The sequence below is a fragment of the Lingula anatina genome, chromosome 2 (genome assembly GCF_051362555.1).
Source record: "Lingula anatina isolate TDL-2025a chromosome 2, LinAna3.0, whole genome shotgun sequence".
Lineage (NCBI taxonomy): Eukaryota > Metazoa > Brachiopoda > Lingulata > Lingulida > Lingulidae > Lingula > Lingula anatina.
Window position 1 is genome coordinate 17,084,448 of NC_141768.1, and position 17,555 is coordinate 17,102,002.

At 39.3% G+C, this 17,555-nt stretch overlaps 1 protein-coding gene across 8 annotated transcripts in view; it reads left to right on the forward strand.

Annotated features, from left to right (window-relative positions):
• The first annotated feature begins 1,243 nt into the window (after positions 1–1,243).
• Positions 1,244–17,555, forward strand: part of LOC106155850 (microtubule-actin cross-linking factor 1, isoforms 6/7-like) — a 59,491-nt gene continuing 43,179 nt past the window's right edge. For 3 of the 8 annotated variants that reach the window (XM_087003068.1, XM_087003070.1, XM_087003071.1), the window contains exons 1-2: positions 1,245–1,428; positions 4,766–5,090. In XM_087003068.1, the coding sequence (XP_086859194.1) occupies positions 5,013–5,090 (78 nt within the window). In that variant the 5' untranslated portion in view covers positions 1,245–1,428; positions 4,766–5,012. Of the gene's footprint in view, positions 1,429–4,765; positions 5,091–6,315; positions 6,744–6,898; positions 6,996–9,993; positions 10,468–16,564; positions 16,584–17,555 lie in introns of those variants that run through there. The other 5 variants (XM_087003075.1, XM_087003069.1, XM_087003073.1 and 2 more) reach the window with 5 other exon arrangements.

The following is a 17,555-nucleotide window of genomic DNA, read 5'->3' on the forward strand; positions in this document are numbered from 1 at the left end:
TTTAAATGGTTACATCCTTGTGTACCAAGCCATTTTTTTGTAAATAAGTACTGCAAATGTCAATCGCTTTCAAATACATAAGGCAGGAACACACAAGCGGTAAGAAGGTGATTCGCGTAAAACTCATGAACGCTGTTTAAATTCGTTGGAAATACTGTATATTCCCTTGTTTGGCCAGTCAAATAATTAAAATGTTAATGTAGATAACCTAAGGAACTCACTGACACAGTGAAGGTTAAGCGGTGTCCACATACAGTACAGCATTAATTCAGATCACCAAATATTTGAAAGGCATAGAGGTGAAACACTCCACAAAACGGAAACTGTTTGTGTTTTCGATATTTTCACCCAAAGCTCAATGCAAAATCATTCATTTAAAATTCCAAAAAAAACTTTTTCAGGTTATTTTTCTAGAGGTCTTGTGGTCACGACGTTATCATTACTTATCATTACTCTGGTTATTTTGAGACTTATCGCGTGACACCAAATTTCGATATTTTTTAACGACAGTAATGTTCATTGCAATCCCAAAACTTAATTTTGATACGAGAATTCAGTCTCTTATGCCCAAAAACACATGTTCTTATTTGTGGCTTGTTGAAATTTTTCATTATGAAAGGTATACAACATTGACCTTTAAACTTAATTTCTCATCAATCCCAGAAATGAGAATATTATCTTTTATCAAACATTCTCTCTTAGTGGGAGGAATCCAATTCAGATGTCTGTCGCGGTAGAATGCAGAAGGTCAGAGAAGTCCGTGAGAGCGACACACGTGTGTCTGAACATACTCAGAGACGATCTAGGTTGCCTATCAATTAACAACCTCTGTGCCGGGGATACTTCGTTTTCTTTTATTAGGCCGATTATGTAGTGGTTTTTCTACGTAGAGATCAAGCTTTGAACCGGCTGATATACTTTTTGAAAGATAAAATTTCCCATTCAAAATATCGCCAGCGATCAGGTCTGAGAAGTGACTACAAGTAAAGTTCAATGATCGATTCGGTCAAAGTTGAAAGTATGACATTTCACGGCGAGACTAAGCTAAGGCAGTGTCAAACGCACGCTGTCGCTCCTCACTGGCACTGCGGAAATTTAATAAATGGCAGTTGGCGAAAGAGATCCGACCTTGTCTGCGTAATCTCCACCCATCTCCGTGTCCAGTCACCTAATGGGAACCGATCCTGGTGCGGCGATAAAGTACATGCAAATGAGACGCTGGACTCATTGGACAGGCACGTCAACTACCGCGTCAACTGACCTCCTCTGAGGGATTTTGCACAGGCTATAGTACGCCTGGTCATTAAGAGACATAATTTTCTTTTGCAGATTGTTAAAAACCTAGCGGACGTCAGAGAGCTGTGTATTAACCCCGAGACAAAGATATCGTAAATTTTTTCACATAATGGGAACTACTTTATAGAAAAGGTGAGTGAATTAAGGGAACTCTTGGAAGCGCGTATATTTACATCTTCTAGCACACCAGCTAAAAGAATTGGACGGACGGTGACGTTCTAATAATAGACATATCAGCATTGTGTAGGTTCTCAAAATCTAAGACATGACAATGGTGCGTATCTGGGCGAATAAGGTACAGTAATTCTCACATTTCCAAGTATAAAACATGACAAACGATATGTGGAATGCAAGGCTAATGGTTTTGTCACAGCTTGCTGGAGTAAATGGGAGTAGATGTTTTAAATAGACATTTGGAGGGTATAGAACTGCTAATTTACTAAATTACCCGCGAACCTAGCACATCAGGAAGACAGAGAGTTGCGTAAATTAAAAATGCTAACGGAGTACAAGGCGATACGGTTGGTGGGCATGCTCTAGGTGAAGATCCGCACTGATGTAACATTCTAACTAATCTTGATATCAGTAATTTGAACTACGCACTACTATCGGTGAGAAAGAGCCACATTAAGCCAGTGTCAACGACCATGACCGTGAAAAGTGACAGTGAGAAATACTTCAAGTAGATGAACATTCAGGAAAAAAATCGCTGTAATCATAAGTAAAGCCACAAAGGTACTCAGATTAAAGATAACCTGACCGCGAGAAGCTTGCCTACTTAAAGTGTGGGAGAAAGTATTGGCATTTGCTTTCATGGCATTAATTTAATACCTGTAGCCTCTAAGAGAGATTAATGTAGAATGTAATACGTCTAAGAGCAATATATAAACGCATTAAAGGGACCTAGAACAGAAGAGATCTCTTATATGGTGTCGATGATGACCTATTTCAGTTCACAGATAAATCAAGGCGGCAGATGATAAAAGCTTCCATTTTATTTATCTTGAAAGGAAACTTAAGGGCAGAAGGTGCACTCACGTGAGATAAAAATCTGGTCAAAATTTGTGTCTTTGACATTTCATACGTTCGTCTAACTTTTAAGTTCGATATGTTACCGTAGGCGTTGATGCATATTGAAAGCGATCCGCACGTCACTGTTGATGCCGTCTTGATACAATAAATATGTCAAAGAGAGGGATTTTATAACTGGTAATTACATTTATCATGCAATAATTTTAAAAAATCCTACGATATAGCTAGTGAACAAAAATGAAAATACTTTGAAAATGGTTTAAATTTCCAACAGTGTTCTGGTCAGAAGCACGCAAAACCAAGACTCACTAAATGATATGCTGCATATACCTGGTGCAGACCCCTCACAGCTCAAGTAGAGATTACTCTTAATCCTGTTTTAATGTATACTCACGAATATTATGTAAGAAGACGAAACAGAGAAACATGATAGCTACTCGTAATTGAAAATTAATAGCAGGTAACGCGGCACCAAGACCAAGGCACGAGGTTATTTCACTCGTTTTTCACTCTGGATCTACTTTGTTTTTATGTGTTATTCTGTTGTTCATACTTGATTGGATAGTTTAATTAGTCCAACTTTTATAATGCATTAAGCAGGGTATTTTTTAGACATTTTCAATTTGAACTGGCATCTCTAAGTAAATGACAGTTATTTCATCCTATATCACATGACAATGTCAATTTCCTTAAGGCTCCATTTCCATAGGCACCATCAATCAACGTGGATCGACTCAACTCTCGCTGACTGCAATCAGCTTAACGAAATGACTCGCATCCACCTGGCGTAAAGTAAAATACAGAAATGCTGGTGATTTTATGAACACAGTGGAAACAAGAGGAGGTGTGTCATTGAGTTAAGTTGATTGCAGTCAGCGAGAGTCCCTGCAGAGTTTGTTCGATCCACGTAGGCCGATGGTGTCTATGGGAACAGGGTCTTAGTCGCGGTTCATGCATGACATGGAGCGTAAATAACACACTTCGTGAGGTGTGCGCACACATACCGCCAAACGACTATAACCACTCTGTGGTAACCAAAACTGATCTCCCTGAAAACTTCTGTTATAATTCTATTTCTTATTAGAAAGTATATGTTTAGAATTCATACTATTGAAGATGTATGCACAAAAGATGAGGTTCTGAAAACGTGTTAGAGAATAAAAACCACACTATTTAAACGTATGCAAACTCACGGAACAATGTGGGTTTAGTGACGCCAATTGCAATTTAGAAGAATGCGTAACGAATAAGTATTGTTTAAAGTAGAGGCTTTTTAATTCACCTAAAATCAGTTTCCCTATTTTAGAGCAAGAAAATCTTTATTTAAATCAGGTGACATTCCCCCTAGTACTCCACCTCTCCCAGTAATTATTCAAACTGACCCTAAACAAAGTAGCAAGCAGTCCCACCATCTATCAGTAGGTTGTTAACCTGAAGGCTGAGTAGTGATGTAGGCAAGCCTGGAGTCCTGTCCTGGTATACTTCTGCTGCATACTAATGTGGCGGCTCTGTCACCTTTCCTCTGATGGTCTTTGCCAAGACCAAACGCCCAACAGGTGCGTGTCCCTGTGGCACAAATGTCCAAGGCCGAGTTTAACCTCGCGGATAATTTTTACGTGTTGTTTATAGTCCTTGCTTTTATACATACTTTAAGCTGTGCCGCTGATTTGCTTCACTTTTTTTTTGTTCAAGGCATAAAATCATTAGCATGCTTTTGCCCCTTGCTTCTCCTTGATATAAATGTCCCTTACATGAAGAATGCAGCCAGGTGCTTTTAGGAAAAGTAAAAATGAAACCACGGAGTTTGTTTGGTTTATTACATGGGGTAACGCACCAAACTTGTGATGAGAGAATAGACTCAATGTAGTGTCGAAACGGACGTGTTTGCACACATTACACTGCACTTCGTCCGTGCTAGAAATGTATCTTTGGGTAATACAAACTTGCTGCCATGACCATTTAAAAGCAAAGTTATTTGGACCAGTTGACATGTGCTTCGTGCATGATGTTGCGCTTGAAGATCATGTCAATACAATGGCGTAGGTGACTGGGTGTGTCCTACACTAAACTCTTCACTTTGCGAAGTTCACCGCCTAAAATGAGTATTATGATCATCCCAGATATGATCTAGGGTTAGGGGAAGGGGTGTCCATCTGTCCATAAATTGGTCCTGATGGATATAGGCACGTGTAGATCTGTAAAAGAATCGTCGGCCTTCGCGGATGACGATTTCACGGTCCAAACACAAGACTACTGTAAGGAGTCTGCCTGTGATAGGCATGATGAAGTGACAACCAATGACAATTAATGCATGGGAATTAACGCATTGCATATTTATGTGTTCGGATGTCTTTGTAGGTGACGTTTTGACAGCGACTCATATTACTTGAGGTAAATCGGTACCCCATACATGCTTAATGTCAATTTATTTTTACAGGAGGATACGCCAGTCTATATAGAGCACATCGCCGACTCCGTGTACTCATTGGTACATCTTTCACTTTTGGATGTTCTACGATTTTGGACTCTGTGCAGTGGTAGATTTTGAGGATGTACCGCCATAGGATTTATACCTGTTGCACCCCTGTGGCGCCACCAATGCTTGCTCATTAATGCCCCAACTCAGAGAATAGGGGGATTTGAAATGAACGTGTTGCTTAAAATTTAAAAGAACAACCAATAACATGGATTCTAAAGAAAAGAAGAAGAAGAAAAGTAGCTCCAAGGACAAGAAGCGAAGACACAGCTCAAGTTCCTCGCAGGTAAGCACACAGTGATAGTCACTTACAATCAGAGCTGGCTGTTTCAAATCTACCTAACAAATAGCATTTTATCTTGTTTCGCTTAATCATCCATGCAGAGCTTTATTTTATCAGTACTATATTGAGAACAACGCAATTTTTTTTTTCCAAATTTTTCCAAGCTGATTGCATGCGTGTCATAGACCATTATTCGGTGTTGTCAATCTCTAAAACTTTTATAGATTGCCATGTCTGACATCGACGCGTGTTGTATTAGGACTCGTTAGTGCACCTGTCAACGAGTTGTCTTGGCACAGACTAATTTATATAATTAATGACGAGAAGGTCAACTGTCTTTTCCTCGACGGCAATTTCTGAATGGCGATGAATATAAGATCACACCTAACACATTTCAGCACAATCAAGCACCGCCAATACTCCTTTGGGCAAATGCATTAATTCCATTTTGTATCATGTTGAATACTCGCTTTTCTACATTCTTCAGTGAAATATTCTGTGGAAAACTTTTGTAAAATTCAAGTGCCTACACAGCTATGCAAAACTGGTATGAAAACTGCTTGTGTTCCCAGTGGTCAACTCGTTCTGAAGAATATCCGATTTTGTCAGGCATTGAAAATCGCTTGTAAAATATGAAATTTAAACTTTAACATCTACATGATAAACCACAAAAGCAACAGTAAAGGGTAATACTAGTTGCGCAGAACACAAGAGGTTTGAAAATGTTGCTCAATAGCGATCCTGAAAAATCAATCTTCGATTTTATCGAGTTTAGGTCTGGATCTAATTCCCAATGATTTTCAATTAGTACACGCTATATTATGTTACAGTAAAAACTTAACACTGAGGTGTGCAGCGAATGCCAGGTTATCAATATTTAGCAAAATATTAATCTTTCAAACCCATTATAAAACCATTATAGAAAGTTAATATTTCTTATGTAACATTCAGTAAACTTCTATAGATTATAATATTATTGGCTGTATTCTATCATTATGAGTGTGACCGTCGGCTAGGGTTTGACGGTATTTAAACAAAACCAATGTAATGGCGTGTAACAATCCACGTATAGTAAAGGTTACAAATTGCTGCATATAATAGTAGAGGACTGTATTTATTGAATCAACATTAGCATTGAATGGCCGGAGAAAGGCAGGCATTTGATGTAAGGTAATTACGCACGAGAGTTCCCATGGACAAAGGTGCAATATGTGCCCCTCAATGGCGCTATTGTCACGGTGGGATGATGGAGAACGACATACCTGTACGAGAAGCTGGTTATTATTCGCTGGCGTAAGTAGGGGCAGGCAGAGTGTCAAGGCATCGATCAGACTTTAGAACTTTGGGTTTTATTCATTTTAAATCAACCGGCAACGACGCGGAATAGAAGTGACATTTTACCAAGGATGACCCGGGCCCCAATCGCCATTCTGGCCACTTACTTCGCCCAGTCGGACCACAGGTTGACCAGAACGTGTAAATGATGATTAAAAGTGAGTCAGTCCATTTTGCTGACCACCGGAAGAGCACCAAGGCCCAGGCCCAGTGTTTGTATGCGTAAAGTTTAGCGATCTCAAGAGATGAACAAATATGGCCAGTAAATCACCGAGTAAACCCAGCAAAGGAAAGCGATCCTCAAATACCTCTCCCCCTAAGGTAAGACAATGTCACAGAGTAAATATACTGACAGTAAGAACTGTTGTAATACAATAGTTAAGCCGCCGGCCACCCTTGTATGTAGTTCCTGTGTTGTGCTGCGTTATAATACAGTGAGGGTCGGGGATGAGGAAGGCGGGATAGCCCTAGAATGGACCGTGTCTTACACTGTGATCTGCACTGTTAAGTACATGTCGTGTGAACAGACAGACGGCTGGTTGTAGAGACAAGTGGTCCCTGTGTCTTCAGACGGTAAGATAACATCATCTATGACCATTCCAGGTGTGTAATTAGGTTAACTGGGATGGCCAACGTGCGTGGGATATCACGACGAACACCTTGCGTGTGTGAGCGGAATGATGACAACCTTGATCCTTTTATACCGTTTGTGTACATGTCAATTTAGTGTACACACTGGCATCTGAAAATTGAATGAACGATTAAGTGTTCGAACTGAGCCACCAAGGAATAGCTAGTATACCCAGTGTGTAGGCTAGTGAGGCATAGCATGGTATGCAAACATTTCGATAATACATCACTACGGCGAAGTTTTTTTTCTCATGCCATACATACGTTCATAGGTAAAAGACACCTCGGTTTGTTGTTGTGCTCAGTGTAAAAGAGACCCCCTCCCCCCTCCGCACCCACCCCTTCCTCGGGGGTAACATTTCAGGCTGATGGATAATGCTTGGCTGTGCTGGTAGACACGACCACAGAAAAAGGGGGTTCAGATTTGAAACTCTTACTGTCCTGATCTTGAATTCACAGTCATTCGTATATTTCTTAGCAGTACAATCAAAATGTAGAAAGAAAATCCTGGACAGATACTACAGCGCAGTGCCATGTAGATTGGACTTTGCTGTATTATTTGCACGGTAAATTCAATCTTGCAACAAGCTGTAGACTTGAAATCTAGGCACTTGAGGAGTCGAGACTATTTATTGTCATTGATATTGAGAATTAAGTGAATTATATATTAATAACAGTCATCATCATGGTTTATGATTATATCGGGTTTCTGTCGCGACGAACGCCAGACGAGTGCTAGACCATACTTGACCGTCCCCTCCCCCTCTCTGTTACAGGTCAGTTATTATTGAGACTGGATATAGGCCTATATGAAATATCAATATTCTTGGTTATTGTGAGTTATAATACTGAGTTTAAGATGTTTCTAGCGATTTGTTTAACTAGCACCAAATGAAAATAGATATCTTAATTTTAAGATGAGGTCTAATATAAAACGGGAAAAAGCTTGAAATATACCATTTGACAGACTCCAGTTTCACAGAAAACATCTGTCAGTTTTGTGTTTAAGTATCAGGGGCGGATCTAGGAATATTTTGAGGGGGTGTTCACAAACGCGAAGCCCCCCCCCCCCCCCCCCCCCCCCGGTTGGCGTGGGGTTCGGGGCCCTTTAGCCCGAAAATTTCAAGTATTTAAGAGGACGAACGGTGCCATTTGGTACTGTTTAGTACTATAAATCAGCTGGTCAAAATTCTAATTCCAAGAGGGGATTTTATTCGTCCAAATTTCAGCTGAACATTTAAACAAGTGCACGGCATAACTGTACATCAGTTTATGCACTATATTTCATAAAAAGTGTTTGCAGAATATTTCATATGTCACAAACTAACAATTTCTGCCACTATGATACTAATAGGTAATACAACACCTTAAAAGGTTTTGTTAATCGTTTTGTGTTACATTACTGACCGCGACATGACAATTTCAATTTGTCACGCGCTTTGGATGAATTGTGACAAACTGCACCACTACCACAATCTGGTATATCTCCTCTGTAATACTTGATGTACTGCAGGCGAGCAGCGACCATTGGCATTAGACCGTGGTCAGAGCCCATTGGCTCATTTTAGGAATTCGTTGTATACATTGGTTTCGAGAATTATAAATGTAGGCGAAAAATTGTTGTAAAATAAAACAGCCTAAAATTGTGTAAATAGTTAACAATGTGCATTTCTAATGATACGAATCGTTAACGATATGCATTGCTAATGATAATTTTTAAGTTGAAGGAAAATGATAAACCATTTAAAGAAATGTGAGTCCGTATTTTTGTGTGATATGTATCACAGGTGGATACACATGGTACTTGGGAACATGATGTGATGACAGTGACCTGTACATATATAATACATAACTGGGCGCTGGTCCACACACCTTTCTGTAACGTTGCCGCTCCCAAATTACCTTGCTTTTAGTTATTAATCAAACGGGCTCATTTATAAACCTTTCATCGGCCTGAGATGCGTTCACGTTGGGACTAATTTTGGCCAGAAATCGATCCTGTAAGCGTCATTCGACGACCAGACTGTCAAAAAGCGATGAGATTCCCGTCTTCAAGTCGTCTGGCAGCGCCAGTTGGGTCTTAAAAATAATCCCATTGTGAATGCATCTACATAGGGTATCGGTCTACCACAATGACAGTAGGTTAAAATCTCAACACCTTGAAGATTTGACTGCCTTAAAAGGAGATGCTAGGCACAATAAACGATCGTAGGCTATGGAATCACTTTTACATGTAAATAGCACCATGTTGTGCAAGTGAAGTCACTATAAGTCACAACACAGTCAGGTGGGGGATTAAATGGGCGGGTAGGTCGCGCAATTAACTCTATGCATCCGTCACCGTAACACGTACTGTCACTTGAACTTAATGTAGTATTGTTTTCATAACCTCCGCAACTTTCGAAATAAAGTCAGAAAGCTACGTTCTATTTAAGGCGGTGAGGTAAATTAAAAAACCACAGAAGTGGAAGTCCGATTATCAGACAACATTCCTATTGAGTGAGCTAGTCAAAAGATACTAGCAAAGTTGTCGGACAAGTCGGACTACATTTCAGTCACCCGTCATTCAGAGGTTGACTGACTGTTTTGTTAAACTCTCTAAGCCTTGTGGATTTTTTTCATTGCGTTATTGCCGGAAAATATTCACCAAGTCATCAGTCGGTGTAATTCGGCCTTCAATTACACGCACGAGGTAAGAGCAAATCATTGTATAATATGCAATATTTGTATACCAGTCTAGCATTTTGAATACCATTATCATAGGACTACATCTTTTTTTGCTATATAAAATGAAGAAAATATGCACACCTTGACCTATACGTAATAGTAGCATAAGTAATGTCAGTAAGCGATTTTGCCCTCCTTGTATAAAAGAGGTCGCTGGCAGCTATCTGTCATTAAAGGGCGGTGATACGCAGAACGCTATGCTTGGCTGGTCATAGAATACCAATGAACGCTGCAGTGTCACCTGACATGGCTTAACTGGTGCATCATTTATTTTAAGTCGGACATGTTCGGTCTAAACCGGGTTAACTCTTAAGCAGCGTGGTGTGTGTGTGTCTTACCTGTAGACGTAAGGCTAGGATTTAAAAGATTCTGAACAGTGAGTGATCAAGTACACTCGTAAGTGGAAGCACTGTGGATACATGAGTGGTTGTAAGAGAAATCTCTTCAGGTATAATATAACCCCTGGGACTGAACCGCCGAGATACTTCCATTTCAGGGGTGGGCCTACGTTTTACTACAGGACCGATCTCGCGAGCGACTACACATACAACATCTGTATCAAGGCGAAAACAGATTTGATTTGACTCATTATTGATTCATTTGTATATGCTCCTCGTTTGATCAACTCTGACTCTTCAGTCGGGGGGCCGTGCATTTGACGAACACCACAGAAAAGGATAACACTGGGGTATGTATGTCAAAACAAGGCACGGCACTTAACGCTTAATACTTGCTGGAATGTCACTGACTGAATAGGATTTATTTTAAAGCTACTCGCATGTCGCTGACGTGTACATTATATTCCACAGTCACCTGCATATGGTGTAGGCAACAAGCATTACCTTGATTTATGTCATTTATACCATCCCATTGTGTAATATTATTTGAAAAGGAAGATAGCAAATGGAATTTTAATGCTTCGATTTTATCGTCACGGAACCCTATATTATGTAGACTTCATTATCTTGAACGTGTTGCCAGCCTTTGATATGGGCGATACCTGCATTGTAGCTATTCTTAGCGATGTCATATTGTTAACAATGTGGCGGTGACGTTTACACTATCTATCTATTTATATATATGCAAGGGAAATATCTAAGCCGGAAGACGGCGTTTGTCCGCTGTACGTTCGAGTGGAAATATATAGAGGAGAAAGAAAAAGAGGCGATTGATCATACAGCCAGACACATCACACCTGTCTCTATCTGCCCCTTCTAGGTATCGTCCAAGATTTAGATACACTGTGTGACGAGTTTTTTTTATATATAACAGGCCTATTAGACAGCAATTCTGAGACAAAATGTAGCCTGTTTCAACGTGCTTAAGTTGTATTATCAATAATTACCTGGTATCAGCATGTCACAGGTACAATTTAGGACCTGCTAGGGCCTCAGGTCGTCGACAAAGGTTTAGATCTCTATTGTTTGTCCCGTATCAAGTGTCTTAAAAGTGTCATTTACACCGCGGTTTTCGGCCGGCTGTTGCGCCGTCATTATGGTCACTGTTGTTGTAACTGCAGTATTAGAACCATTGGACGTAACAGACAATAGCGCCTATAAGGACCGCGTCATTACTGAAGCAAAGAGTTCAGTGGTAAAGAATTTCAAGTAGCAAGTGATAGGTGCATTAACAGAACAAATAAATATAATGTTGATAGTACTTTAACTGGCGTAAATTTCAGTTAGGTTTAAGTGCCCAGTGGCTATCGCGTGTCCACCTCTCTCTCTCTCTCTCAGCATTTAAAGGGGGTGGGGACACGTTACTGAACAGCAACAGTCCTTTAACTGTATAAAAATTGGTAGGATAAAAGTCTCAAATTTTAACAGTTATAACTGTTATAATGCTCCAATATCAAAATCCAGTGCAGGAAAAGACGATTGTTGAATTATTGGAAACCTCTTTTATTTTCCCCTCTTTTCTTCATGTGTTTTTTCGTGTTGACCTGAAGCTTTTTTGGATTACGCGTGCCGGCATATTGAAATGAACTCCAAATTTGGCCTTAAGTTTGAATATAATTTTTTATATAGCCAGGTACTCATTGACACGATGCAGTGGCACCAGTTTTTAACATGTGAAATCCTCGCACACAGCGGCAACATGTCGGGTTTTACAGCGGATGAAATTACTCACGATCGCTGGTAATCAACGTATCCACTTTGATATTATTAGCATCATTACACTTGCAGCGGTTTCTCATCGCTGTTATTAGCAGTCAGAATGTAATGGAAAGGTTCGAAATTCTTGATTTATTACACCTCCGTGTTAAATTCTTCACGCCCGAATGATGCACGGTATAAATAATAAGCTTCATAACACTGCCACCCTAACAGACTTCCAGTCCCTCTATTAAAAGCATCCTGTGCCCAATTTGTAAAGTGATCCGGTTACGTTTCGGAACTTATTTTTATGAATCTGAAATAATGACTCGCCATTTAGCGCTTTGTTGCTAAACCCTCGTATTCGTTTATAAGACCAGAGAATATAAGATAAAGTAACCTAAGGACGAAAATGTACACAGACCTTATTGTGTCCTAAGTGAAGGGTTAATGGGGTTATAATTGAGCGCAATAGATTTTTGCAGTTAATTAACTATACTGCAAGGTTTTAGAGATTGATTTTCTACGTCTTTACACTTCTCTGTTCGTAGTGAACGCCATAAGGGAGACAGACAATGCATTGATCTGAGAAACCATGTTGCCACCATCACCTCTAACATTACATATTAATCCATTTAGTATACAGCTTGCTCTCATAATATTGAGAATTGATAAACAACCAATTGTTTATCCCTTGTGCAAAACTTATGTGAAAACCCAATTATGTTTTGGCCCTCTCTGGATGGATCTGGAAATATCAGAGGAAATGCCTCTTTGGGTCTTAAAGTTTTTTAAGAAAACGAGGAAACATGTGCCCTTCTACTTTTGTGTGGCATTTTTCTATAGATAGGGGACTGGAAGTCTAAGTGCATCCTAACGTTTCCAATGCGTCTGGTCTCTATTTTTCTCAGATTGCATAAAAATCACAATATCACAATGCATATAATTGAAAAAAAAAACAAACCAGTCAGAGGTGACCCACTGGACATCAATAGTTGAACTATTTTGAAAGATAAAAATGAATTTGTCAAAAGAGCGACATGGGAGGAGTTTTTACATTGCTCTTGTTTTCATAAATCAAGGTGTAGTCCTATCCTGCGGTGGCAGAGGGTGTGGCTCAGGTAACGTGACGCTTGTCCTGTCCACACCTATCGCCTACCCCTTACTTGTTAGCTGCACTGATATATCTTCGACTTCTGTGTATAGTTGCGTAGTCTGAGGATTTGTTTGTCATGGGCGAATGTTTATTTACCAATGATAACCGATTGTCCAACGGGTAGGTCCTCAGCCATCCACGCAAAAAGAAATAAATTAGACAAGGTGAGCGTCGGGATGACTGTTTTTGAGGACAAGCAATGCCTCACGGGCAGAGAAACCGTTTGATACTTGTTTTGGAATGGATATTTCTAACACCGAGACACTAGCCGCAAGGGTCTTGCTGCTATCAGGAAAGACCAGTCGAAAACCGGTTACTCCTGCCTAGGAATTAGCTAGTTTACTTAATATTGGATTACCACCGATTTCAATTTCATCCTTTTTGGGCACTATAAACACTTTTTATTTCGTCTGAAGTGCCATGATTTAATGTAATTTCAAGCTTCGATGGTTGTCGCTTCCAACAGAGTTCTCAAAGGACGGGGTCGAGCTGCGGCCGGAAAGGTCACACCTCAAAGGTCTCTTTCACCTAACGCAAAATCATCCGCTTACCTTGAAAATGTTTTCGTCTGCTCTTAATTTTTCTCTCCTGGGATTTTCTCGAAGCCTGCTTTGTTTTATCAGTTCCTTAAAAGATGCAACTTATACCCCAATCTTAAACTTTTTGTGATTGCTTTTGGTACCCAACTGCGTCGTGGTGTTTGCTTGAAAGTCAAATGAGCCTTTTTCTTGGTGAATACATTATGCTCTTTGGGAAGGTGTTCTGGAAATTTTAGCATCACGCTGGCAGACATCGCGATTTGACGGATATGATTGAAATAATGATTCTACTGAGAAAGAAAAAAATGGTATCATATGTTAGGGAAAGCCTGCTTTTTTAAAACTTGCACCACTATTTCCTAAAGTGGCCACAGATGGCGTACACACGTCGGTGTTAATTGACGTTGAAAGTAAAATCAATTTGAGATTTACACTACTAGTAAATTAAGACAGATCCAGGTCGTCAGTGAACCTCATTAAGCCTTTGTAAAGATCACAAATATTGCGACGGGTTGAATGTATATTTACGTTCTTTAAAATACGATTTCATGACTGAGTCGTTTTGAACAATAACACAATGGGAAGTCGTAAGCTATCATTTTTCAGAGATTTTAAGGTAAATTCCCGAAGTGTAATGAAGAGCGAAACCTAAAAAAGTGGCTGGATTGTTCACGAAGGTTGTGATATCAGAAAATATGTGACTTAACAAACACTAAAAAGTCAAACATTTCAATGTGTTGTTTTATTTAGTATTGAAGATTAAATGTCAACCAAACTCTTAGATGTGAGTCACTGAGAGGTGACGTTGACACAAGTAAACAAACACTTACTTGGCCCAAGGTAAACGTCGGGTCAAGTGATAAGCAAGATATTAAAATCTGTCAATACTTAATGGCAGTTTAAAACAAACAAATGCAACTTTTACTAGCAATTTTACTTCCTAAATGTAGCAATTAAATAAGCGATCCAACATTAACGCCTGTTTCTTGGTTACCATCGTTCAACAGTAGATGTGTAGGGCTTAGTCAATATCAACTTTTTCTCTACACGACAATTGATTAATGCACCAAGAAAAGAACAAAAACCTCCTTTTGTTCGTTTTATGAGATACGTATATCCCATGCCGTTGTTGATTCTAAGACATTTCAACTCACTATGAGCTATTAACGAAATCGAATCAATTGATTTAATGGCTTTTTATGTGATGATAGATGGGAGAGGATAAATTGATTTTAAAAAGGTTAAATTCATCAGTTTTCACCAGCCGAGTGCCTTTCCGTCAAAACATAGACTTTGTTGACCCAACCTATTTTATCACCAGTTAAACTATTGCATGGGTAGGCACAGAGAAGAGTCGCCGCGCCGTCGGCCTGAATCTCGAAGGATTTCAAATGAAATCATTGGAACAATTTCCTAGTGCAATTTTGTTTATTAATCGATCGTCAGAACCTGACTAGTAGAGTTTCTGTATCTTTTTAGATTTTTCACTTTTTTCCTTATTGGACCATCAGTTCTTTACGCCATATGAAACCCTAATTCAAACGTCAATAGTAATAATAGACAAGTTTGCTCAGTCGTACAAAGAGATGATGTACATTTGTCGGTCGTGTCACCTGCGGGTGTTCAGGTTATTTTGGATGGCTGACAAAATGCCGGGGACATCTCCAAGAGTAATTTGTACGAGAAATACCTGTTCTTGTGCGAAGTCATGTCAATACAAATACAACACTTGTGTGCAGATGGCTTTCTTTAACTGGGCTTGAAGAGAAAGAAAATTAGTTATCACGTTTGTCAGTTTGGATATCCTAACGTGTTTATACGGTCGATTGAGATAACGGTAAATAAGGTAATCAACGTCAAGGGAGATACAGCGATCACGTTTCTCCGATTTAAGTGCCAAAGAAGGTTTCTCTGCTCGTGCGCTTTCCCACCTGTCCCTTCCTGGATCTGTGGCCTGTATTAAGTGAGGCAACACAGGTAGCTTGTAGAAGGACCTGTAGGGGTAGGGGATTCAGAAACAATCAAAATTAGAAACATTTGGTACTTGTTTAAATATTCCTTATTGTATCGTAGGTAGTCTTATATGGATGGAATTAAGAACACCTTTCTAAACAGCGCCGAAGGCTTATTTTCATTAACAACAATTGTGCTAATGAAAACAGAACTGTGTACCTTTAACAGAAACAATACGACCATTCTCATCTCGAATTTTATAAATATAGTTAAGACACCGTTTAGGTACAGCCGAGCTTCCATAGTCAGAAGTTAAAGGGTTTTTTCTTGATATTTCCTTAAAACTTTAAAGCAACGATTAGAATTTTGTGATCATAGAGAGAGAAAGAGATAATACGCATTGGGGTGCGTGCTCGATCAGGATGATAAACTATTGATGACGGCCCTATTGAAGGACGATTTTCACAGTAATATGAAAGCAATAACAGTCAACCATAAAGTCGAGTATGAGACGAAAATTTAATTGCTTTTAATTGACAAAGATAAAGTACACCTTAAAAGGCGAATTGGACGAATAGTAATGCATCAAGATAAGGCGAGTTTTGTGGCTGATTGGTGTAGCAGGACATTTAACGTTCTGGAGGTACAATATTATGGTGGTTTTGAAGAGTAAATAAGGTGAAGTGACATTGGGCGTTACGGGAATAGTTTTGAAAACCTGATAAAAACCTGTATTGATGGAGTATTCCACGCAAATGATCAGCACCAATGCCTTCAATCAGTCACATACTTATCAAGGAAAACCTACCATAGTATAGATATAGCCTTTGCCATATATTATACCGGTAGTTATCCGGGACTCTCGATCTCTGATACCCCTCCTGACCCGTGACACTGAACTCTCTCAATACAAGATTGGACCCACATTATCTATTTACCTGTAAAACTTGGCCATGGTGACTCATCTCGAGCATGTGCCGAGATATAAACACCAGAATCCAGAATCATGAACCGAGGTGGGGCCTTCAGCGGTGATAAAACCAATAAAACTTGATTTAGGGTGAGTCTGGGACAATGGAGATATGTTTTATGGTGTTTAGGGTGAAGTAATTGGAGTCCTAGCTGAAGAGTGAAGATCCCTTCTCTGTATTTTCAAGCACGTATTTGATGTTTACTTATTAGTGACAGTTTGATTTCATGGTTTAAGAAGTGATTTTATTCAGATATGACTCTCTCACTGAATAATGATAATTATCAATCTTAAGTACTTGTATGGAGATAAAATAGATATTAATGCGGCATTTCACGTTTTTAAAAGAAAAGTATCTTGAGTAGAGGCACATATATCAATTAGTGTAATTCTCGGTGGTGATGCACTCATCATTCCGTGTGTGGCAGTAAACCATTTAAAATCGCAGTAAAGATTCTTCATGCTGGTCTAATTTCCTCTGACTTTTCACTACCATCATCGTGCTGACATGTAGCATAGGTCACTGATATGTTATTAATATCAGTATGTAACATCTGTGGACGTTTGTGTATCTGTCTCACCGATGAGCTTTATACCTTTTGTAGGTTAGTCATTGAAAATTAAGTGGGTTCCACGATATGACTAGCCAGAAGGAATCGATAACGTTATCTTTAGCTGAAGTTTGATTACGCTTATTATCATTACGTAAAACACAATGTTCTAGGTTCACACGTTTAACAAGGTCCTTATGGCGGTCTTTCTACTTTTGATATAGCATGACTTAAGAGTATGTATTTATAACATTAAATGTCGTCATTATATAAAGATGGTGAATAATTCATGATCTTCAAAGACACGCAATTCAGCTTGAGGCCATTGGGGTAGGAAAATAGAAAACATCGTCAAATTTTCGCGCTACGATCGTTCATGTAATACATCACTTCTTTCAGGATAAGTCACTTTTCACATTTCTACAGGACGTCGCCTATACACAGACAGCATTGCACATCACCGGCCAGACAGTGATTTATTAATTATCCATTTGTTAGATTCTCCAAAGCG